Source organism: Capricornis sumatraensis, chromosome 1 (assembly GCF_032405125.1).
Source record: "Capricornis sumatraensis isolate serow.1 chromosome 1, serow.2, whole genome shotgun sequence".
Taxonomy (NCBI): domain Eukaryota; kingdom Metazoa; phylum Chordata; class Mammalia; order Artiodactyla; family Bovidae; genus Capricornis; species Capricornis sumatraensis.
The window spans coordinates 49,033,147-49,057,723 of record NC_091069.1 but is presented as its reverse complement, the minus strand read 5'-3'; the positions used below and the strand labels follow the sequence as shown (position 1 = coordinate 49,057,723).

The 24,577-nt window shown below is 36.2% G+C and overlaps 1 protein-coding gene across 1 annotated transcript in view; it reads right to left on the bottom strand.

Annotated features, from left to right (window-relative positions):
* The window catches only part of LOC138074812 (uncharacterized), a 31,767-nt gene that overhangs the window by 4,937 nt on the left and 2,253 nt on the right, over positions 1-24,577 (bottom strand). Inside the window, exon 2 of the mRNA XM_068966791.1 lies at positions 22,806-23,282. Within this exon, the coding sequence (XP_068822892.1) occupies positions 22,806-23,282 (477 nt within the window). The remainder of the gene's footprint in view (positions 1-22,805; positions 23,283-24,577) is intronic.

The following is a 24,577-nucleotide window of genomic DNA, read 5'->3' as shown; positions in this document are numbered from 1 at the left end:
GCCAGGTAGGGAGAAGAAAGGCTTGGAGGACACACATGTAACACTCCTTGCCTTCAGTGAGTCTCTTGGACATGCTCCCCTAATTATGGGTGCTAGAGTTTAAGAAGGAAGCCAACCAGACATAAATGCTGACTCTAATGCTTCGGTAACAATTGGCATTCTTGGGGGCAGGTTGGACTTGATGAAACCCCACAGCATGAAGCATCTCGTGCAGGCAAGCATATCTTTATTGGGTTCCTCAACACTAAAGCAGGCACAACAAATAAAACAGGTTTTGAGAGGCTTCTAAATTAGGTAACTATGAAACACACTGTATCTCAATAAATAGAACCACTCTGAAACATCATTAGAAATAAATATATATTTCTGTTACATAAAGAGATGCATTGGGCTGTGTTAGTCACATCAGACTCTTTGTGACCCGATGAACTTTAGCCCACCAGGTTCCTCTGTCCTTGGGATTTTCCAGAGAAGAATACTTCAGCAAGTTGCCATGCCCTTCTCCAGGGGATCTTCCTGACTCAGGGATCAAACCAAGGTCTCCTGCATCAGCTTTATCAGCTGTGCTACCAGGGAAACCCACATAGAAAAGGAGAGCCTTTCAGAAGTGTACAGTTTCTGTTTTACAAGATTTATAAGCCCTTTTATTTATTAAACTACAACAATTTCCAGGAAGAAAAGACTCAAATTGGAAAATGTGTGATTTGAAGATATAGCTACAGATCTCAAATTTTGTATCATGATAGAATGACTTTCAAGTGTGATATAGAATTTGATAAGCAAAAAAAAAAAAAACAGAAAGAGTATAAGATAAGCAGATAAGTGAATAGATTTTTGTTAATAAGAATGATGTGCATTTGTGTACTTATTGGTCATTTTATTTTCTGTTAAAATTTTCATTTCCTCAGTCTATATATGTTTACATTCACCTTTTAAATGTGTTCATTTTATTTGTAAAATAAATAAATCTTTTATTTATAAAGGAGCCAGTGGAAAATGTTTCTCTCCTGTGTTTCCCAGTGATCCAGTTCCATTTCTCAGAGCAAACACTGTTGCCAAATTCTTAAGTAACTTGACAGGAAAGTAATATGTTTATATAATAAATTCTATGAGTTAATGTGTATATATGTGTATGTGTATCCATATCTATGTCTATGTCTACTTTTGATTTTCCCAACACAGATTGCACCATTCAGCAGCAATTGCTTTATAAAATTTGTTTATATTTATTGGATTTGTTCCATATCAACAAGTCAATATATTTTAAGATCAACATAATATTTCCCTAAATAAATGCATCAGAACTCATTTAACTAACTTCCTACTAGAAGACATTGAAGCCGTTACCCATATTTTGATATTACAAACAATTACTGCAATAATATCTGTGTACATAAGACATTTTGCATATTTATGAGTGCATCAATAGTATATGTTTGTTAATTCGTTTATAATGTCAATTCCTAGAAATGAAGGTTTTGTTATTTTATAACCCCAATAGCAAAAATATTTATGCACTCATCCTTTGATGTATATTTATTTTTTTTTGATGTACAATATATTTAAAAACTTGAATTCTGCTAATATGACAGAGAAATGATTTCTAAGTGTATGTTAGTCTTTTGTTCTTATTTTAAGTTTGCTTAAGCATATTTTCACATGTGTAAGAGCTATTTTTTTTTCTTTTCTTCTTTTCTTTGTGCAAATTGTTAAAATTAAACAAAAGTTCACAGGTATTTTTATAGTTTATAATTTATAGTTTGCCTTTGGTTATTATTTATTCTATTTTATTCTGTGTAATCTTTCCTTTGTACTTCTAATGTTAAACCAAACAAGTGGTTGGTTGCTGCTCTAGCCAAAGTGTACGCTACAAAACAACTTTGGTTTCCCCCCCAATCCCTCCTCCTTACATAGTAATGTTGTCTTAGCCATTTTCATAGCTCTATAATCAGTAATCTATCTGATACACAGGATGTGTAAAGTAAGAGGTTCATAAAAGTGTGTTAGTCTAATCATTAAGATTCTCAGTAATTGAATGATTTGATAATTTTCAAGCTCATGGTGAAGTTGATGGAATAATACACCAAATATTTAAATACTCTTACTCCATATAGTGGACAATGGCACCCCACTCCAGTACTCTTGCCTGGAAAATCCCATGGATGGAGGAGCCTGTTGGGCTGCAGTCCGTGGGGTCGCTAAGAGTCAGACATAACTGAGCGACTTCACTTTCACTTTTCACTTTCATGTATTAGAGAAGGAAATGGCAACTCACTCCAGAATCCCAGGGCCGGGGGAGCCTGGTGGGCTGCCGTCTCTGGGGTCGCACAGAGTCGGACACGACTGCAGCGACTTAGCAGCAGCAGCACTCCATAAGGACAGGGAGGACTGGCATGCTGCGATTCATGGGGTTGCAAAGAGTCCAACACCACTGAGCGACTGAACTGACTGACTCCATATTCACTAACTTTAACATTTTGCCACATTCTTTCCATTTCTATGAAAGTGAAAAAAAACAGAAAGCGTTAGTTACTCAGCTGTGTCTGACTCTTTGTGACGCCATGCACTGTAGGCTGCCAGGCTCCTCCATATGTCGTTATCTATATGTACTTTGATGTTTATCACTATAGTCATACACAGTCACGTCCCTTTTATTAATTTATCTTAAGGTAATGTGAACATACCATAACAATTTAGCTCTGTTTCCCAAAATAATGACATTCTTCCTTAAAACCAACATCATCATTCATCGTCTAAGAGAATCAATATTATTTCAATGCCATGATCTAAGAAAATGCTTATATTCTGGCTTGCCAAATAATTTCAATATAATCCCCAGTTGTTTTTGTTTTTGTTTTTTTTTTTAATCTAGAATCCATTTAATATTCACACATTTCTTTCTTTTAGTGTAATGCCTCATCTCTCAAGATCGAGAACACTCTCATTTCTATTTTTGAGACGTTCAGACCAGATTTCTTCAGAATATGTACTTTTGGATTCAATGGACTGCTTCTACTTGATTGTTGTTCTTGTTCAGTCTCTCAGTCCTGTCTGACTCTTTGTGACCCCAAGGAATGCAGCATGCCAGGCTTCCCTGTCCTTCACCAATTCCCTGAGCTTGCTCAAACTCATATCCATTGAGTCAGTGATGCCGTCCAACGATTTCATCCCGTCGTTCCCTTTTCCTCCTTCCTTCGATGTTTCCCAGCATCAGGGTCTTTTCTAATGAGTCAGTTCTTCGCATAAGTTGGCCAAATTATTGGAGCCTCAGCTTCAATATCAGTCTTTCCATTGAACATTCAGAGTTGATTTCCTTTAGGATTGACTGGTTGATCACCTTGACATCCAGGGGATTCTCAAGAGTCTTCTCCAACACCGCAGTTCAAAATCAATTCTTCTGCACTCAGCCTTCTTTATGATCCAAATCTCACATCTATACATAACTACTGGAAAAACCATAGCTTTGACTAGAAGGGACTTTGTCAGCAAAATAATGTCTCTGCTTTTTAATATGCTGTCTAGATTGGTCATAGTTTTTCTCCAAGGAGCAAGTGTCTTTTCATTTCATGGCTGTAGTCACCATCTACAATGATTTTGGAGTTCATGAAAATAAAGTCTCTCACTTTTTCAATTGTTTCCCATCTATTTGTCATGAGGTGATGGGAGTGGATATCATGATCTTAGTTTTCTGAATGCTGAGTTTTAAGTCAACTTTTTCACTCTTTTCTTTCACCTTCATCAAGAGGTTCTTTAGTTCCTCTTTGCTTCCTGCCATAAGGTGGTGTCATCTGCATATCTGAGGTTGTTTCTATTTCTCCCAGCAATCTTGATTCTAGCTCAGGGTTCATTCAGTACTCTGCATGTATGTTAAATAAGTAGAGCAACAGTATACACCCTTGACCTACTCCTTTCCCAATTGTGAACCAGTTTGTTGTCCTAAGTTCAATATTATTGCTTCTTGACCTGCACACAGGTTTCTACTTGATTAGATCAACCTAAATAATTTCCAGCAAAAGCACTACATGTGATGCATACCTCCTACTGCATTACATTACAAAAGCAATGCTAAATGTCACTACTTAATTAAGACCATGACATGAAATCTCCACATTGTAAATACACATTTCTTCTGTATAATTGAGATGCAATCAGTGCAGTGATGCTTTAAGATGGTGAGAATAGTGTTTTCCAACTTTTGCTCATTAGTGTTAGCATCCATTGGTGAAACTGCCTGATACAATTATTACATGGATTATTACAAAAAGGAGATTTAGTTTTAATGAGCTAAAAATGTCTTTATGTGGGCTTCAATTCATTTAATAAAAGATGCAAAGTTTGGATGATATCTATATCATTAACAATGACAAATCATAATAAAACTTTAAGCCTTTGTATTAAAACTCATGTAAGCCTCAAACCACCAAAATCTACCTCCAATAAATGTATTCATTTAAAGTTCTTAAGTTTGTTTTAATATGAACTATCGGTGTTTGTTCTAATTATATAGATTTTATTTTTTACTTTGAAACTAAACTACAGAATTAAGTGCAATATCTTCTTAGATTCAGACTGAACTAAGACAATTCACAGCATTGATAATGCCATGTGAATGATCTATTACTTTCAGTCGTAATCAGAAAAGAGTAACATCATGGCAGTAGAAGGAGAGTCATGAGAATTTTCCCAGGGATAGGCATCATTGAAAAATGTTTCAGAAATGGAGAACAGCTTTAGGAAAACAGAACATTAAGGTATCAGATTTAGAGGTGAAGAAAGAGGGATGGATCAATGTGATACAAGATGTTAATTAGTCATGTTTCTATGGGATGTAAATAGTCTTTGCAGTTCTGTAACTGAATAAGCAGAGACGGGATGATTTGACATCATTCACTTCTTAGACATTGATTTATTCCATTTTGCTAAAATTGAATGGCCAGAACATAATTCTTAGCTTGATCTTCTCTTGTTTAACAAATTGAAATACTTAAGTTAGTAAGTAGCCATGTGAAAAGCTCATAAATATTAATGCAATATTCTGAAAGGTTATGTTTATTGTCCATGAATAGTAGTGAAACATAGTGAAAGAAGTTGATTGAAAATAAGCCTTAAACCTCTATAATAAAGACACACTTCATTGGAAATATTCCTGTAATGTCAGGTTTTATCTTTTGTTATTCTTTTTCATCAGTAATATAGAGAATTGCAGGGAGGGTGACTGAAAAATAAAGGTCTGAGACTACCAAGCATAGCAAAATTCATTGCTTACATGAGGTTTAATGATCCCTACATTTGTTAAGTGTTTGAGTGTATATACAATTCTTTATCATATTAAGAAAAATATAATATTATTTTAGATTCACAAAGAGTTTTTAAACTTGGGGAAAAATTGCAATTGCTGACATAAACTTATTTATCTAATATCTGGAATTTTTCATATTAACTAAATTTATACAAGTTAATGATCTATAAACATGGTATAGCAAGAATTAAGGTTTTAAAGAAAATCATGTAGAAGAAGGCAAATGTGGATATATTAAATAGTCACATTTATTTTGATATAGTTTTCCCCTATATGCCACAGTTCTATGCCTTTTGTGAAAATGAGGGTCCAAATAAGATATGATTGGGACTTTCCTGGTGGTCCACTGGTTAAGAATCCACCTTGGAATGCAGAGGGCATGGGTTCAATCTTTGGTTGGGAAACTAAGATCCCACATGCTGTGAAACAACTAAGCCTGTGCACTGCAACTACTGAGCACAAGCATTCTGGAGTCCGTGTGCCCCAACTAATGAAGCCCTTGTGCTCTGGAGCCCATACAACACAACTAGAGTGCCTATGTGTTGCAATGAAAGATCCTACATGCCACAACTAAGAACCTATGTAGCAAAAATTAAATATATATATATATATATATATATGTGTGTGTGTGTGTGTGTGTGTGTGTGTGTGTGTGTGTGTATATATATATATATATATATATATATATATATATATGATTTTAAAAATAAAGATATGACTGAGGTAGAAGCTATAATTTTGATCCATGTTACCATTATCAGAATAACACTGCTTAAATGTCTAACACATGAGCTTGATCTTACAGGGCGTCATTTTCACAGCAATCTATCACAAAAAATGCCCTTGCCATCATAAGTAGGAGTGTCTGAGCAATGGTTATACCCATGATTATTATCAGGAACACTTGAATTTCATCCTTCCTCAAACTGTTTGTTAGTCATAGATGTAATAACTGTGGACTGTACCATAAAACTCAAAGCACAAATCTCAGAGTACAATAATTAAAATTCTTGAGTTAATAAAAAATTGTTCTCAATCCACAGTTTAAAATAATTAAGAATGCCATTATCCCCTTAGGAGATATTTCACTTTTCTCTTCCTGAAAAATGCAAGGACCTTATGCTATCCAAAAGGGGTTTCAATCTCACTCCCAAAAACAAAGTGGGAAAGCTCTCAGGTCTAAAACAAAAGATTCTGCTACATATTGTGATACATACTATCAGTGCTAGGTCCAGATAAACACTGAGATGAGATTTTTCTAAAGCAGTATTTTATTCTAGTGAAATGAAGGAAAATTGCTGTGACCTTGAATTTGTTAGAGATTTCTCAGAAGAGCTAGCAAAATAAAATTTATTATATATATACATACATATATATATGAAGTAAAAACCATACCCAGTTGTGGATATGACCAGTAATGGAATCAAGGTCTGATGCTGTAAAGAGCAATATTGCATAGGAACCTGGAATGTTAGGTCCATGAATCAAGGCAAATTGGAAGCGGTCAAACAGGAGATGGCAAGAGAAACATTGACATTTTAGGAATTAGTGAATTAAAATGGACTGGATTGGGTGAATTTAACTCAGATGACCATTATATCTACTCCTATGGGCAGGAATCCCTTAGAAGAAATGGAGTAGCCATCATATTCAACAAAAGAGTCCAAAATGCAGTACTTGGATGCAATCTCAAAAATGACAGAATGAACTCTGTTCGTTTCCAAGGCAAACAATTCAGTATCACGGTAATCCAAGTCTATGCCCCGACCAGTAACGCTGAGAAACTTAAAGTTGAATGGTTCTATGGAGACCTACAGACCTTCTAGAATACCCAAAAAAGATGTCCTTTTCACTATAAGGGACTGGAATGCAAAAGTAGGAAGTCAAGAAACACCTACCGTAATAGGCAAATTTGGCCTTGGAGTATAGAATGATGCAGGGCAAAGGCTAATAGAGTTTTGCCAAGAGAATGCACTGGTCATAGCAAACACCCTCTTCCAACAACACAAGAGAAGACTCTACACACGGACATCACCAGATGGTCAACACTGAAATCAGATTGATTATATTCTTTGCAGCCAAGGATGGAGAAGTTCTATACAGTCAGCAAAAACAAGATTAGGAGCTGACACTGGCTCAGATCATGAACTCCTTATTGCTAAATTCAGACTTAAAATGAAGAAAGTGGGGAAAACCACTAGACCATTCAGTTCAGCTCAGTTCAGTTGCTCAGTCGTGTCTGACTCTTTGCAACCCCATGAAGTGATTATGATTTTATTATGATTATATTCTTTGCAGCCAAGGATGGAGAAGCTCTATAGAGTCAGGAAAAATAAGACTGGGAGCTGATGGTGACTCAGATCATGAACTCCATGTGGGCAAATTCAGACTTAAATTGAAGAAAGTAGGGAAAACCACTAGATCATTCAGGTATGACACAAATCAAATCCCTTATGATTATACAGTGGAAGTGAGAAATAGATTTATGGGACTTGATCTGATAGACAGAGTGCCTGATGAATTATGGAATGAGGTTCATGACATTGTACAGGAGACCAGGATCAAGACCATCCACAAGAAAAACAAATGCAATAAAGCAAAATGGCTGTCTGAGGAGGCTTTACAAATAGCTGTGAAAAGAAGAGAAGAAAAACAAAGGATAAAAGAAAAATATATCCATTTGAATGCAGAGTTCCAAAGAATAGCAAGGAGAGATAAGAAAGCCTTTGTCAATGATCAGTTGAAAGAAATAGAGGAAAACAGAATGAGGAAAAGAGAATGGGAAAGACTAGAGATCTCTTCAAGAAAATTAGACATATCAAGGGAACATTTCATGTAAAGATGGGCTCAATAAAGGAAAGAAATGGTATGGACCTAACAGAGGCAGAAGAAATTAAGAAAATGTGGCAAGAATACACAGAAGAACTATACAAAGAAGATCTTCATGACCCAGATAACCATGATGGTGTGATCACTCACCTAGAGCCAGACATCTTGGAATGTAAAGTCAAGCGGTCCATAAGAAGCATCACTACAAACAAAGCTAGTAGAGGTGATGGAATTCCAGTTGAGCTCTTTTAAATCCTACAGATGATGCTGTGAATGTGCTGCACTCAATACACCAGCCAATTTGGAAACCTCAGCAGTAGCCACAGACTGGAAAAGGTCAGTTTTCATTTAAATCTCAAAGAAAGGCAATGCCAAAGAATGCTCAAACTACCGCACAATTGCACTCATCTCACATGCTAGTAAATAATGCTCAAAATTCTCCAAGACAGGCTTCACAATACATGAACCATGAACTTCCAGATGTTCAAGCTGGTTTGAGAAAAGGCAGAGAAACTAGAGATCAAATTGCCAACATCTGTTGGATCATCGAGAAAGTAGGAGAGTTCCAGAAAAACATTTATTTCTGCTTTATTGACTATGCCAAAGCCTTTGACTGTGTGGAGCACCACAAACTTTGGAAAATTCTTCAAGAGAAGGGAATACCAGACCTCCTGACCTTCCGCTTGAGAAATTTCTACGCAGGTCAGAAAGCAACAGTTAGAACTGGACATGGAACAACAGACTGGTTCCAAATCAGGAAAGGAGTATGTCAAGGCTTTATATTGCCACCCTGCTTATATAACTTATATGCAGAGTACATCATGAGAAACACTGTCCTGGATGAAGCATAAGCTGGAATCAAAAATCCCGGGAGAAATATCAATAACCTCAGATATGCAGATGACATCACCCTTATAGCAGAAAGTGAAGAAGAACTAAAGAGCCTCTTGATGAAAGTGAAAGTGAAGTTGCTCACTCATGTCCAACTCTTTGCGACCTCATGGACAGTAAACTACCAGGCTCCTTCGTCCATGGGATTTTCCAGGCAAGAATAGTGGAGTAGGTTGCCATTTCCTTCTCTAGGAGATCTTTCTGACCTAGGGATTGAACCTGGGTCTCCCACATTGTAGGCAGATACTTTACCGTCTGAGCCACCAGGGAAATCAGGAGAGTGAAAAAGTTTGCTTAAAGCTCAACATTCAGAAAACTAAGATCATGGCATCTGATCCCATCACTTCATGGGAGATAGACGGGGAAACAGTGGAAGACTTTATTTTGGGGTGTTCCAAGATCATTGCAAATGATGACTGCAGCCATGAAATTAAAAGACGCTTATTATCCCTTGGAAGGAATGTTATGACTAACCTAGACAGCATATTAAAAACAAGAGACATTACACTGCCAACAAAGGTCCATCTAGTCAAGGCTATGGTTTTTCCAGTAGTCTTGTATGCATATGAGAGTTGGACTATAAAGAAAGCTGAGCACTGAAGTATTGATGCTTTTGAACTGTGGTGTTTGAGACGGCAGTTGAGAGTCCCTTGGACTCCAAGGAGATCCAATCAGTTCATCCTAAAGGAGATCAGTCCTGGGTGGTCATTGGAAAGACTGATGATGAAGCTGAAACTCCAATACTTTGGCCACCTGATGTGAATAACTGTCTCATTTGAAAAGACTCTGATGCTGGGAAAGATTGAAGGCATGAGGATAAGAGGATGACAATGGTAAGGTGGTTGAATGGCATTACTGACTCCATGGACATGAGTTTAAGTAAACTCTGGAATTGGTGATGGACAGGGAGGCCCAGCGTGCTGCACTCCATGGGTTGCAAAGGGTCAGACACAACTGAGCAACTTAACTGAGCTGATATATATATATGGGGAAGGAAATGGAGCCTACTACAGTATTCTTGCCTGGAGAATTCAATGGACATGGGCACCTGGTGTACTGCAGTCCCTGGAGTCAGAAAGAATCAGTCATGACTGAGTGACTAACACACACACACACACAAGCATGTATGTGTGTATATATATATAATACATATATATACATTATATCATTAATATAAAAATTTCTACTGCTTGAAGGACACAGTAAAAATCAAAAAATAAGCTAAAACCTGGGTAAAATATTTGCAAACTATATATCTGATGAAATGACCTCTAGCCAAGATACATGAAGAGAAATCACAACCCCTTAGCAAAGCAAGTAGCACAATGAAAAACCAAAATGCTGAAGTATCCTAAGGATTTAAACAAAAGATATATTGGAAAATAGACAGCCAACACAAACACGAAAAGCTGGAAACTTTTCTGCTAAATTCTGGAACAAGACAAAAATGCCCACTCTCACCACTTCTATTTAATATAGTATTGGAAATGCTGGCCACATCACTGCAATGAGAAAATAAAAAGAAATAAAATGTATCCAAATCATAAGGAAAGTGGTAGAATTGTCACTCTATGCAGACAACACGATACTCCATATACAAGTCCCCAGAATTCTACATAAATATATTTGAACTGATAAATGAAGTCTTCAAAATAGCATAATACAAGATTAATATATCAAAGTCTCTTGCATTTCTTTACATTAGCAAAGAAATATCAGAAACAGAAAGTTTAAAAAATCCTGTTTAAAAATCTCATTAAAAATGCATGAAATACTTAGGAATAAAGCTAACCAAGGAGGTGAATTCTTAAACACTGAGAATAATAAAATATTAATAAAAGAAACTGAACATGATTCAAGGAAAGAGGAAGATTTTTCATGGTATTTGGGTATGAAGACTTAATATCATTAAAGTATACTACTACTACTACTATGCTACGATAAATACTATACTACTACCACTAAAAAGTAGTATATACTACTACTGCTCTACTACTAAAAACAATCTACAGATTTAACATGATTCCTATCAAATTTCCTATGACAGTTTTCATAGTGCTAGAGTAAATAACCCAAAAATTTACATGGAACCTCAGCAATCCAGAATTGCCAAAGCAATCCTGAGGAAAAAGAAGAAAGCAGGAGGTATAAACCTCTCAGACTTCAGACAATACCACAAAGTTACAGTAACTAAAACAGCATGATATTTGCACACAAAAAAATAAATAAATAAAATAAAAAGCCTTATGAATCAATGGGACAGAATAGAGAGCTCAGAAATAAACCTGCCCATCTACAGTCAATTAATCTTTGATAAAATCAAGAATATACAATGGAAAAAAATACAGTCTTTTTAGCAAGTTGTTTTGGAAAACTGAACAGCTGCATGTAAATCAATGAAGATGGAATACTCCACATCATAAATAAAAATAAAATCAAAATGACTTAAATAATTAAATATAAGACATGATACCATACAATCCCTGGAAGAAATCATAGGTAAAACATTCTCTAATGTAAATCATAGCACCATTTTCTTAGGTCAGTCTTTCAAGACAAATAATAGCAAAATAAACAAGTGGAACCTAATCAAGCTTATAAGCTTTTGCATAGCAACAGAAACCATAAAATAAAACAGAACAAAAAATAGCCTATAGACTAGTATAAAATATTTGCAAATGATGTGATTGACAAGGCTTCAATTTCCAAAGTATACAAACAACTCAATTGTAAAAAAAAAAAAAAATCAAAAAAATGAGCAGAAGAATTAAATGGACATTGCTCCAAAGAAATGAGCAATAAGCATATGGAAAAATGTTTAACATCACTGATTGTTAGAGAACTGCATCAAAACTACAATGAAGTATCACCTCCCACTGGTTAAATTGGCCATGATACAAAAGTCTACAAATAGTAAACGCTGGAGAGGATTTAGAAGAAAGGGAACACTTCTGCACTGTTGGTGGAAATGTACATTGGTGCAGCCACTAGCAGAACAGTATGCATGCTCCTTAAAGACTAAAAGTAAAACTACCATATGATCTAGCAATTCCACTGCTGTTCATATATCTGGAATATATGAAAACTGTAACTAAAAAAGATGCATACACTCCTATATTCATCACAGCATTATTAATTAATACAATATCCAAGACATGGAAGCAACCTAAGTGTTCCTTGGCTGATGAATGAATAAATAAGATATGATATATATACATATATATATATGTATATACATATACAATGTCATATTACTCAGCAATAAGAAAGAATAAAATTGCCATTTGTAGTGACATAGATAGACCTAGAGAGCATCATACTAAATTAAGTATCAGACAGAGAATGTCAAATGTTTTATAGGTGGATTCTAAAAAGCACATAAATCACCTATATGTGGAATCTAAAAGTAGCACAAATGTACTTATTTACAAAATAGAAACAGGCTCACAGACGTAGAAAACTAACTTATGGTTACCAAAGGGGAAGGAGAGGGAAGGTTAAATTATGAATATATGATTAACAAATAAGCACTATCAAACAATATGTATAAAATAGATATACAATAGGATTTTCTGTATAGCACAGAGAGTGTATTCAACATCTTAAATTATAATGGCTAATAATCCAAAAAAGAGTATATATAGATATATACTTATATAGATATTACCTATTTACATATCTCCAATTCACTTTGCTGAACACCTAAAACTGACATAACATTGTAAATCAACAGTACTTCAACATTTAAAAATATATATATATACATGTGACAATGTAACATATTTAAAATGTTCAATATCATTATTCATGATGAAAATGTAAATTTAAATCAAAATGAGATAACATTCATACTATGCACATTAAAATGAATTAAAACAAATACATAAACAAAAATTTGGCAATATCAAGTGCTGGTGAGGTTGAAGAACAATTAGAATTCATGTATATTGTTGCTGGGAATGGAAAATGGGAGAGTCACTTTGGAAAATAATGTGTCAGCTTTTTACAACATAAAATATGCTTAAGAAACAAGAAGGAGGCCCATGCAGTTTCTAAATATTTTAAATAAAAGACTAGTAGGAATATGAAGACAATGTCCTCCAGTAATTCTAAGCAAGGTAGATGTGTATATTGAAGGAAATGGAAAAAATTCTAGATGTGCTTTGCAAAAACAAGATATAAGATTGTTTAATTTACTGCCCTATGGACAATGATCAGGAAAGGTGGTGGTAAGGAGATACCCTTCTTCCAAGGTAAGAAGCAGCAGCTGTGCTTTGCTGGAGCAGCCGTGAAGACATACTCCACGCCCCAGGTAAGAGAAATCCAAGTAAGATGATAGGTGTTGCAAGAGGGAATCAGAAGGCAGACACACTGAAACCATACTCACACAAAACTAGTCAATCTAATCATGCTAGGACCACAGCCTTATCTAACTCAATGAAACTTAGCCATGGCTGTGAGGAAACCCAAGAGAGTCAGGTCATAGTAGAGAGGTCTGACAGAATGCGGTCCACTGGAGAAGGGAACGGCAAACCACTTCAGTATTCTTGCCTTGAGGACCCCATGAACAGTATGAAAAGGCAAAATGATAGGACACTGAAAGAGGAACTCCCCAGGTCAGTAGGTACCCAACATGCTACTGGAGATCAGTGGAGAAATAACTCCAGAAAGAATGAAGGGATGGAGCCAAAGCAAAAACAATACCCAGCTGTGGATATGACTGGTGATAGAAGCAAGGTCTGATGCTGTAAAGAGCAATATTGCATAGGAACCTGAAACGTCAGGTCCATGAATCAAGGCAAATTGGAAGTGGTCAAACAAGAGATGGCAAGAGTGAACGTTGAAATTCTAGGAATCAGTGAATTAAATGGACTGGAAGAGGTGAATTTAACTCAGATGACCATTATATCTACTACTGCAGGCAGGAATCCCTCAGAAGAAATGGAGTAGCCATCATGGTCCACAAAAGAGTCCAAAATGCAGTACTTTGATGCAATTTCAAAAACAACAAAATGATCTCTGTTCGTCTCCAAGGCAAACCATTCAATATCACAGTTATCCAAGTCCAAGCCCCAACAAGTAACACTGAAGAAGCTGAAGTTAAAAGGTTCTATGAAGACCTATAAAAGCTTTTAGAACTAACACCCAAAAAAGATGTCCTTTTCATTATAGGGGACTGGAATGCAAAAGTAGGAAGTCAAGAAACACCTGGAGTAATAGGTAAATTTGGCCTTGGAATGAGGAATGAAGCAGGGCAAAGACTAATAGAATTTTGCCAAGAAAATGCACTGGTCATAGCAAACACCCTCTTCCAATAACACAAGAGAAGACTCTACACATGAACATCACCAGACGGTCAACACTGAAATCACATTGATTCTATTCTTTGCAGCCAAAGATGGAGAAGCTCTATACAGTCAACAAAAACAAGACCAGGAGCTGACTGTGGCTCAGATCATGAACACCTTATTACCAAATTTAGACTTGAAGAAAGTAGGGAAAACCAATAGAACATTTAGGTATGACCAAAATCAAATCCCTTATGATTATACAGTGGAAGTGAGAAATAGATTTAAGGGCCTAAATCTGAGAGACAGAGTGCCTGATGAACTATGGAATGAGGTTTGTGACATTGTACTGGAGTCAGGGATGAAGGCCATCCCCATGGAAAAGAAATGCAGAAAAGCAAAATGGCTGTCTGGGGAGGCCTTACAAATAGCTGTGAAAAAGAGAGAGGCTAAAAGCAAAGGAGAAAAGGAAAGATATATGCATCTGAATGCAGAGATCCAAAGAATAGCAAGAAGATATATGAAAGCCTTCTTCAGTGATCAATGCAAATAAATAGAGGAGAAGAACAGAGTGGGAAAGACTAGAGATCTCTTCAAAAAAATTAGAGATTGATAAAGGACAGAAATTGTATGCACCAAACAGAAACAGAAGATATTAAGAAGAGGTGGCAAGAATACACAGAAGAACTGTACAAAAAAGATCTTCACAACACAGATAATCACGATGGTGTGATCACTCATCTAGAGCCAGACATCCTGGAATGTGAAGTCAAGTGGGCCTTAGAAAGCATGACTATGAACAAAGCTAGTGGAGGGGATGGCATTCCAGTTGAGCTATTTCAAATCCTGAAAGACGATGTTGTGAAAGTGCTGCATTCAATATACCAGCAAATTTGGAAAACGCAGCAGTGGCCACAAGACTGGAAAAGGTCAGTTTTCATTCCAATCCCAAAGAAAGGCACTGCCAAAGAATGCTCAAACTACCGCACAATTGCACTCATCTTACATGCTATTAAAGTAATACTCAAAATTCTCCAAGCCAGGCTTCAGCAATATGTGAACCATGAACTTCCTGATGTTCAAGCTAGTTTTTGAAAAGGCAGAGGAACCAGAGATCAAATTGCCAGTATCCGCTGGATCATGGAAAAAGAAAGAGTTCCAGAAAAACATCTATTTCTGCTTCATTGACTATTCCAAAGCCTTTGACTGTGTGGATCACAATAAACTGTGGAAAACTCTGAAAGAGATGGGAATACCAGACCACCTGACCTGCCTCTTGGGAAATCTGTATCCAGGCCAGGAAGCAACAGTTAGAACTGGACATGGAACAACAGACTGCTTCCAAATAGGAAAAGGAGTACGTCAAGGCTGTATATTGTCACCCTGCTTATTTAACTTCTATGCAGAGTACATCATGAGAAACTCTGGACTGGAAGAAACACAAGCTGAAATCAAGATTGCCGGGAGAAATATCAATCACCTCAGATATGCAGATGACACCACCCTTATGGCAGAAAGTGAAGAGGAGCTAAAAAGCTTCTTGATGAAAGTGAAAGTGGAGAGTGAAAAATTTGGCTTAAAGCTCAACATTAAGAAGACGAAGATCTTGGCATCCGGTCCCATCACTTCACGGGAAATATTTGGGGAAACAGTGGGAACAGTGTCAGACTTTTTTTGGGGGTGCTCTAAAATCACTGCAGATGGTGACTGCAGCCATGAAATTAAAAGACGCTTACTCCTTGGAAGAAAATTTATGACCAGCCTAGATAGCACATTCAAGAGCAGAGACATTACTTTGTCAACTAAGGTCCGTCTAGTCAAGGCCAATGTATTTCCAGTAGTCCTGCATGGATGTGAGAGTTGAACTGTGAAGAAGGCTGAGCGACAAAGAATTGATGCTTTTGAACTGTAGTGTTAGAGAAGACTCTTGAGAGTCCCTTGGACTGCAAGGAGATCCAACCAGTCCATTCTGAAGGAGATCAACCCTGGGATTTCTTTGGAAGGAATGATGCTACAGCTGAAACTCCAGTACTTTGGCCACCTCATGTGAAGAGTTGACTCATTGGAAAAGACTCTGATGCTAGGAGGGATTGGGGGCAGAAGGAGAAGGGGACGACTGAGGATGAGATGTCTGGATGGCATCACTGACTCGATGAACATGAATCTGAATGAACTCTGGGAGTTTGTGATGGACAGGGAGGCCTGGCATGCTGCGATTCATGGGGTCGCAAAGAGTCAGACATGACTGAGTGACTGAACTGAACTGAACTGATGGACAATGATCAGATTTTGTATGGCGAAAATAGATAGGAGTCAAGGTATGCTGGCAAGTGAGTGAAGAGAAAGTTGCTCAGTCAGATCCAACTCTTTCGGACCCCATGGATTTTACATGGAATTCTCTAGGCCAGAACACTAGAGTGGGTAGCCTTTCCCTTTTCCAGGGGATCTTCTCAACCCAGAGATTGAACCCAGGTTTCCCGCATTGCAGGTGGATTCTTTACCATCTGAGCCACAAGGAAGCCCAAGAATACTGGAGTGGGTAACCTATTCCTTCCCTTCTCCAGTGGATCTTCCCTACACAGGAATTGAACCGAGGTCTCTTGAATTGCAGGCCAATTATTTACCAATTGAGCTATCAGGGAAGGAGGACACGTTTAAAGTTTCTCCAACTAAAATAAAGTACTAACTTTGCAAAAATTACCACTGAAACACAAAATGCTCCCAGAACTGAAACTGTTACAAACTTTAGAGGCCTAAACTTTACTGTTTGCCACTGCTGGGTCTGTCTCATATTTGAAAAGAATATTGGGTGTTGCAAACATAACTGAAAGGGTAAAACTCTCAAACGCTCAAACTCAAACTGTGATTGGTTAAAAAACAACAACAAAAAAAAATGAAAAAAAAAGTTCAGTGGGATATGCTTCATTAGATACTGAGTTTATTTGAATTTGTAAAGTAATTTTACCAAGTAAATTTAAAACTGAAAAATCACATGTAATAGTCCTGTGATTTTTGATATCTTTGTGTTATAAGGCTTCTGTTCACGTAAAAGAAGATAGTCTATACTAGATTATTTTTCTATAATAACTTGAAATTTGAGTTTGTTTATATTTTAGTTTCCCCCTAACCAGTAAGTAGCCTTCCATTAATGAGGCTAAAAAGATACAATACTAGATAGCCCCCTTACTAATTCCTTTAAAAACACCTTTTTTATTTTATGTGTAATTAATTGCCCTTTTAAATACAGATTAAGGTTTGTGAACACACTTATTCTGAGAATCTGGGATATAGAAATATGGTTGCATGATTTCTAGTGCTACTTTGGGTCTGTTGGGAGGAAAGGGGGGTGGTCTGCATTAGTTAGTTGGTGTAAATATAGGCCACTATCCACATATTTACTTTAGGAAAATTGGGAAGGCATGAGGTACAAGGGTTTTACCTTTTTTTTTTTTTTTTTTTAGTGTATCTTGTCTTGATATCTTCTTATAATTCTGCACACAGGATGTATAATCTCATTTAAACTGTATGTAAAGGAATGAGAAATCCATGGACAGCTGGTTTTCAAAATTATCTGTGCTGAAATTGATCACCTCTCATTTGACAAAATACTTTAAAATATTGATAACTGCTGCTAAGTGATTTAAACATTCTAAGACAAGGGCCAAGCAGACACTAAGGCATACAATCCTAACTCTCCATGTTTTCAGTTAATAAGTAGAAGGAAAATATTACACTTCATGTGTCCCTGAAACTCACTGCATTACAGAAATTTCTAAATTAGAAGAGAATTAAACCCTCATTCCCTTCACATTCCCCCGCCAAAGTAGTTTATTTTTCTTTACTTTGGAGAAAAGTTTGTGATGCCCATTAAAACAGCATTTGAATAAGCATGGTACTAACAGAGTGCTCAAGAACAAACAATGGTGAACTAGCCTCTTACCTTCTGCCAGTGACCCATGAAATGTTATTGCTTATAGAATCAGAGAACAGATGACATTTCACATTTTCTAAGACACTATGGTGTATAATTTTCAAGGAAATGAATAACTAATATGATGATCTTTTATTGCCAACCTAGACAGCATATTAAAAAGCAGAGACATTACTCTTCAACAAAGGTCTGTCTAGTCAAGGCTACTGTTTTTCCAGTGGTCATGTATGGATGTTAGAGTTGGATTATAAAGAAAGCTGAGCACCAAATAATCGATGCTTTTGAACTGTGGTGTTGGAGAATACTCTTGAGAGTCCCTTGGACTGCAAGGAGATCCAACAAGTCCATCCTAAAGGAGATCAGTCCTGGGTGTTCATTGGTAAGACTGATATTGAAGCTGAAAATCCAATACTTTGGCCACCTGATGTGAAGAGCTCACTCATTTGAAAAGACTCTGATGCTGGGAAAGATTGAGGGCAAGAGGAGAGGATGACGACAGAGGATGAGATGGCTGGAAGGCATCACTGACTCAATGGACTTGGGTTTGGGTGGACTCCGGGATTTGGTGATGGACAGGGAGGCCTGGGGTGCTGTGGTTCATGGGGTCACAGAGTCAGACACGACTGACTGACTGAACTGAACTGAAAAGGAAAATGATTAAAGTTCACTTGTTACTTTCCTGGCACTCAGGATGGACAAGAAACATTGGCTTATTGCAAGTGACTATAGAGCTAAGAAGAAAATATTTGAATCAGCCCCTTAAAAAGTGAATCAAAATTTCCAGTAATACCAATTATGAAGCCATAGCAACTCTGCTTAATATCCCTTTGCATGTGGCTTTTTTTTTTTAACTCAGAGTTAGAATCTTTTTATCTTCTGGTGTTCTAAAGTTTCATAGTAATAACTTCAGTGTAGACCTTATATTTTCATTAGATCAAGTGTTTGGGAGGATTTTCTAATCTGAACATATCAGATTAGAAAATTTCTAAACTGATATAAAATTATCCATCCTTATAATTTTTTTGGTATGATTTATATTTTTTCTTCAAAGAAGACAATGACACCCCACTCCAGTACTCTTGCCTGGAAAATCCCATGGATGGAGGAGCCTGGTAGGCTGCAGTCCATGGGGTCGCTAAGAGTCAGACGCGACTGAACCACTTCATTTTAACTTTTCACTTTCATGCATTGGAGAAGGACATGGCAACCCACTCCAGTGTTCTTGCCTGGAGAATCCCAGGGACGGGGAGCCTGGTGGACTGTCATCTATGGGGTCGCACAGAGTCAGACATGACTGAAGTGACTTAGCAGCATATTTTTTCTTGTCTAACTTCTGCCTAGGAAACTTCTGTTTTCTCTGCTGTCTCTTTCAGGGACCCCTTTTAGATAGACTTCTAGACTGAACCTTTAATTTTCATATATTTCATATATTTTTTTCTTTCTTTCTATGTGTTCTTTTATTTTTAATTTCTGAAAGATTTCTCTTTCAAAACTCTATTGATTTAATTAATGTAAGGTATCATATTTTCAAATAGCTTTTTTGATGATTTTCTGATTTAATCTTTATTATTATGTTAGACAAGTCTCTCTTCTGTATTACATGTCTATCTTTGTTTTCCCTCAAATAAATCTAACAATATCAGAAAATGTACATGGACCATAACTTATAGGAAGCACCATTATTGTATCTTAACTTTTAGTTGATAGTTTACAGTTATTTTTCAGCTTCCAAATCCCTCTGCTTACAACCTTCTACTGTGTCACATCTATAAAAACCAGAATAATTTCACTGATTAGCCTATGCAGATTGAGTCATCTTCACGAGTGACTTCTATTCCATGTCTTCTGCTTAGGATTTGGCATTATTAATTCTCATTCTTTTATTCTACTGTTCTTTAAACTAGTGACTATTAAAGAATGCCTATTGCTTACTCAAAATATTTTCTCACTGCTGCTTCTAAAAGCAGATATTGGGATAGGAGCAGTATTAAGAACCACTATGAGTGATTTACTTTTTTTTTTTTTTTCTGTCTTCACCATATCATTTTTCAAACATTATGCATTTTTACAACGGTATTTCTGCTAATATTTTCTCTGAATTCTGCTATTTCTAATGCAACTTATTTAATTTGTATTAGTACAGATATTCTGAGATTATCATTTCTCCATCTTTGGTTAAATAGAAGTTTGTGTTTAACCAGAAAACCCTAAACTAGACATTTTATCCACACTCTAAACCTAACCAAAGATGATGACATAAACCCACTTCCAAATAGGAACTGTTAACAAATTTCCTTAGACTTTGTCAGATTTAAATAATCACACTATGTGTCAATAGCAATTATCAGCAAAACAACTCATAAAAGTTTAAAATTTATCTGTAACCTTGAAAAAATAAGAACACAGGGCATTATTATTGCTAAAAATCATACTGCATAACAATTAGAATTATTACAGAAGCTTATTACATTTTTTCCACTCTTAAACATTTGCCAAAGCTTACAGTAATCACACCTACAAAGGGAGAAGTACCACCATATTAAAATCTTAAAAAATATAATTAAACACATCACATTCAGACTGATAAGGCAATACTAACAATGCATTCTGAAGAGAAAAAAAAGTCTTACTATATATACAGATTAAAAGAAAAATTAATTATCTACTTTGAAGATGTTATCATAAGCAATTATGTTTGAAATTCTGAACTCTTTTATCTTTGTTATTGTCATTTCAGAGTCAAATTTATGTCTAATTAATTCACACAATTACAGAAAATTTTGATATTACAAACATCCAGTTAGAATTGAACTTCCTATACAGAGAAAGAGAAAAATAGGATACATGCCTATAAAGAGTGATTCTCCATCACTGATATTGAAAAATTTGTAAGTCTTCATAGATAGCTATATGTTGTTACATATGTCTTAGTGTCTAACAACGGCAGGCCAGTTAGGGAGATGTATACAAAGTTGTTAGAAGACAAAGAAAACTCCCCTCTTTTCCTTGACTGATCTGTGTGTGTTAGTTGCTCAGTCATGTCTGACTCTTTGTGACCCCATGGACTGTAGCCTGCAAGGTTCCTATGTCCATGGAATTCTCCAGGTAAGAATACTGGAGTGAGTAGCCATTCCCTTCTCCAGGGAATCTTCCTGACTCAGGGATCAAACCCAGGTCTCCCACATTGCAAGCAGATTCTTTACCCTCTGAGCCACTAGGACAGCCCCAGATTGACTTATCCTGTAGCAATTTTTCAAGTAGTAGCATTCTGCCTCCTTGTACTTTTTTCAAGTTTACTAGCTTATATGCTGATTAGGACACATAGGAATACAATTCTATGTCTTTATTCATAAATTTTAGTGAGATAATATGCACAAACTAGAAAAATTATTCTACATGATGAAAGGAATGTGATTGATAATTATACATTGCTTGAATTATTGATCAGTTTTGATATCCAACTGTTTTCTTTTCTTATTCCTTTCAAATAATAAATTACATAACCTTAGCTCCACTTTTGGAGAAGGCAATGGCACCCCACTCCAGTACTCTTGCCTGGAAAATCCCATGGATGGAGGAGCCTGGTGCGCTGCAGTCCATGGGGTCGCTAGGAGTCAGACACGACTGAGCGACTTCACTTTCACTTTTCACTTTCATGTGTTGGAGAAGGAAATGGCAACCCAGTCCAGTATTCTTGCCTGGAGAATCCCAGGGACGGGGGAGCCTGGTGGGCTGCCATCTATGGGGTCGCACAGAGCCGGACACGACTGAAGCGAATAAGCAGCAGCTCCACTTTATGAGTCATTATAACAACTGTATGTTTGATAGTTATTGATTTTCTAATTGAACACAAAACCAGAAAGTAACATATATTCTCTAGTGAAAAGAAATGTCTTCTCTTTTAAAAGATGTGTCCTTTGCTATATGATATTTAATAACTGGAGTGGTAGTGGAGATGCAGGCAGCAAGGAGGTTGACTTTTTCCATTTGGGAGATAGCATGATGGTTTGTCACTTTATCATTTTATATAGGATGGGAGACCATTTCATTTTTTATGGTATTTGAATGTTTCTTAAAATATGCCAAATATATATTTTGTATCTTTCACAGCCAGCAAAGAAAATCCTGTGTAAAGAATAATATAAATTCAACTAGTAAATCACTTTCAGCATCAAGTCAGTCAGTCAGTTCAGTCACTCAGTCATGTCTGACTCTTTGCAACCCCATGAATTGCAGCACGCCAGGCCTCCCTGTCCATCACCAACTCCCGGAGTTCACTCAGACTCGCGTCCATCAAGTCAGTGATGCCATCCAGCCATCTCATCCTCGGTCGTTCCCTTCTTCGCCTGCCCTCAATCCCTCCCAGCATCAAAGTCTTTTCCAATGAGTCAACTCTTCGCATGAGGTGGCCAAAGTACTGGAGTTTCAGCTGTAGCATCGTTCCTTCCAAAGAAATCCCAGGGCTGATCTCCTTCAGAATGGACTGGTTGGATCTCCTTGCAGTCCAAGGGACTCTCAAGAGTCTTCTCCAACACCACAATTCAAAAGCATCAATTCTTCGGTGCTCAGCCTTCTTCACAGTCCAACTCTCACATCCATACATGACTACTGGAAAAACCATAGCCTTGACTAGACGGACCTTAGTCGGCAAAGTAATGTCTCTGCTCTTGAATATGCTATCTAGGTTGGTCATAATTTTTCTTCCAAGGAATAAGTGTCTTTTAATTTCATGGCTGCTATCACCATCTGCAGTGATTTTAGAGCCCCACAAAATAAAGTCTGACACTGTTTCTACTGTTTCCCCATCTATTTCCCATGAAGTGATGGGACCGGATGCCATGATCTTCGTTTTTTGAATGTTGAGCTTTAAGCCAACTTTTTCATTCTCCTCTTTCACTTTCATCAAGAAGCTTTTTAGCTCCTCTTCACTTTCTGCCATAAGGGTGGTGTCATCTGCATATCTGAGGTTATTAATATTTCTCCCGGCAATCTTGATTCCAGCTTGTGTTTCTTCCAGTCCATCATTTCTCATGATGTACTCTGCCTAGAAGTTAAATAAGCAGGGTGACTTTCAGCATAGTTTGCTTTAACAAGAAAGTTTCAATATTAACATCTTAGTGTCTGGGCTAAAGTAATGTCAGTGCATTCAAGAAATTCAGTGCATTTTTGAGATATGCCCTTTGAGTAAACTACTTGAAATAATAGAAATGATCTTTGGAAGAGCAATCAAAAAGTCATTTGTGGTCTCATTTTTTTTTCTGTTTTTTTTTTTTTTTTTCCTATATTTTTCCACATTTTAAAGTGTGAACCCCTTTTCTCTGAAAATCAACTGCCCATCCATGTGAATTTAAAACCATCATCTCTTTTCTCTTTCACTGCACAAATCATGAGAGACAATTTCTTCATATACAAATTATTTGACATTTCAGTCAATACTGAAACAAAATATGGAAAAATGAAAATTGTTTTCTGTTTTGAATAAATATTGTTTAGTAGCCATTTTATTGCATTTTTATTTTCATGGCAACATTTTTTCTGCTCTCTACATTGTTAATTCTCTAGTAGTACTAACTTCAATTGTCTATTAAAATCAAGTTAAATGGAAATTTCCCTCAATGTAATGAAGCTCCACAGAGACAAAGACATTCTTAAACAGATTTACCTTGTGTATTTATCACTTCTATCCAAGGAACTGTTTTGTACTTTACATACCAGAGGTTTAATCTGACTATAAAGCAAAATATTTACTACAAATGCATCAATAACTGTTCTTACAGATTGTATGTCAGTAAAATTATAGAATGTAAAATAATGCCATTTGATAAGCAGATGTTTTTCCCAATAAAATATTATGTTTCTTTTTCAAACAAAAAGTATGATACTTTTTTATCAAGTTTGTGTTCAGTGTTCAAGCATCTCAAAAAGAGCTTAAGTTATGCATTTCTATGTCTTTTATTTTCCCTTGGAAAATATTCAAATTTTATATGGAAAATAATTCATGGTTGTTCTGGAAACAAGTTGTATCACCAGAGAGATCTTTTACATAAAGAAAAAAAAAAATTTAGTATTTCTCCTTTTTCTGGAAAGAAGGATCGTTTAATTAAAACAATAACATGGATTCAATTCTGCAGGCCAAACAAAGTCATAGAATCATTTAATATGTATATTTATCAAGTTATTCTAAATTGAATGCTTATAGTAATATTTACATCTTTAGTTTCCTGTTTATATTTTTTTTTAGAAAATTGGAAAAGTACATTAATCAAAGTGCATATAGACAGTTTTAAAGAGAAACACTTTTATAGCAGCCAGATATAAAAATATGTTATATATAAATGA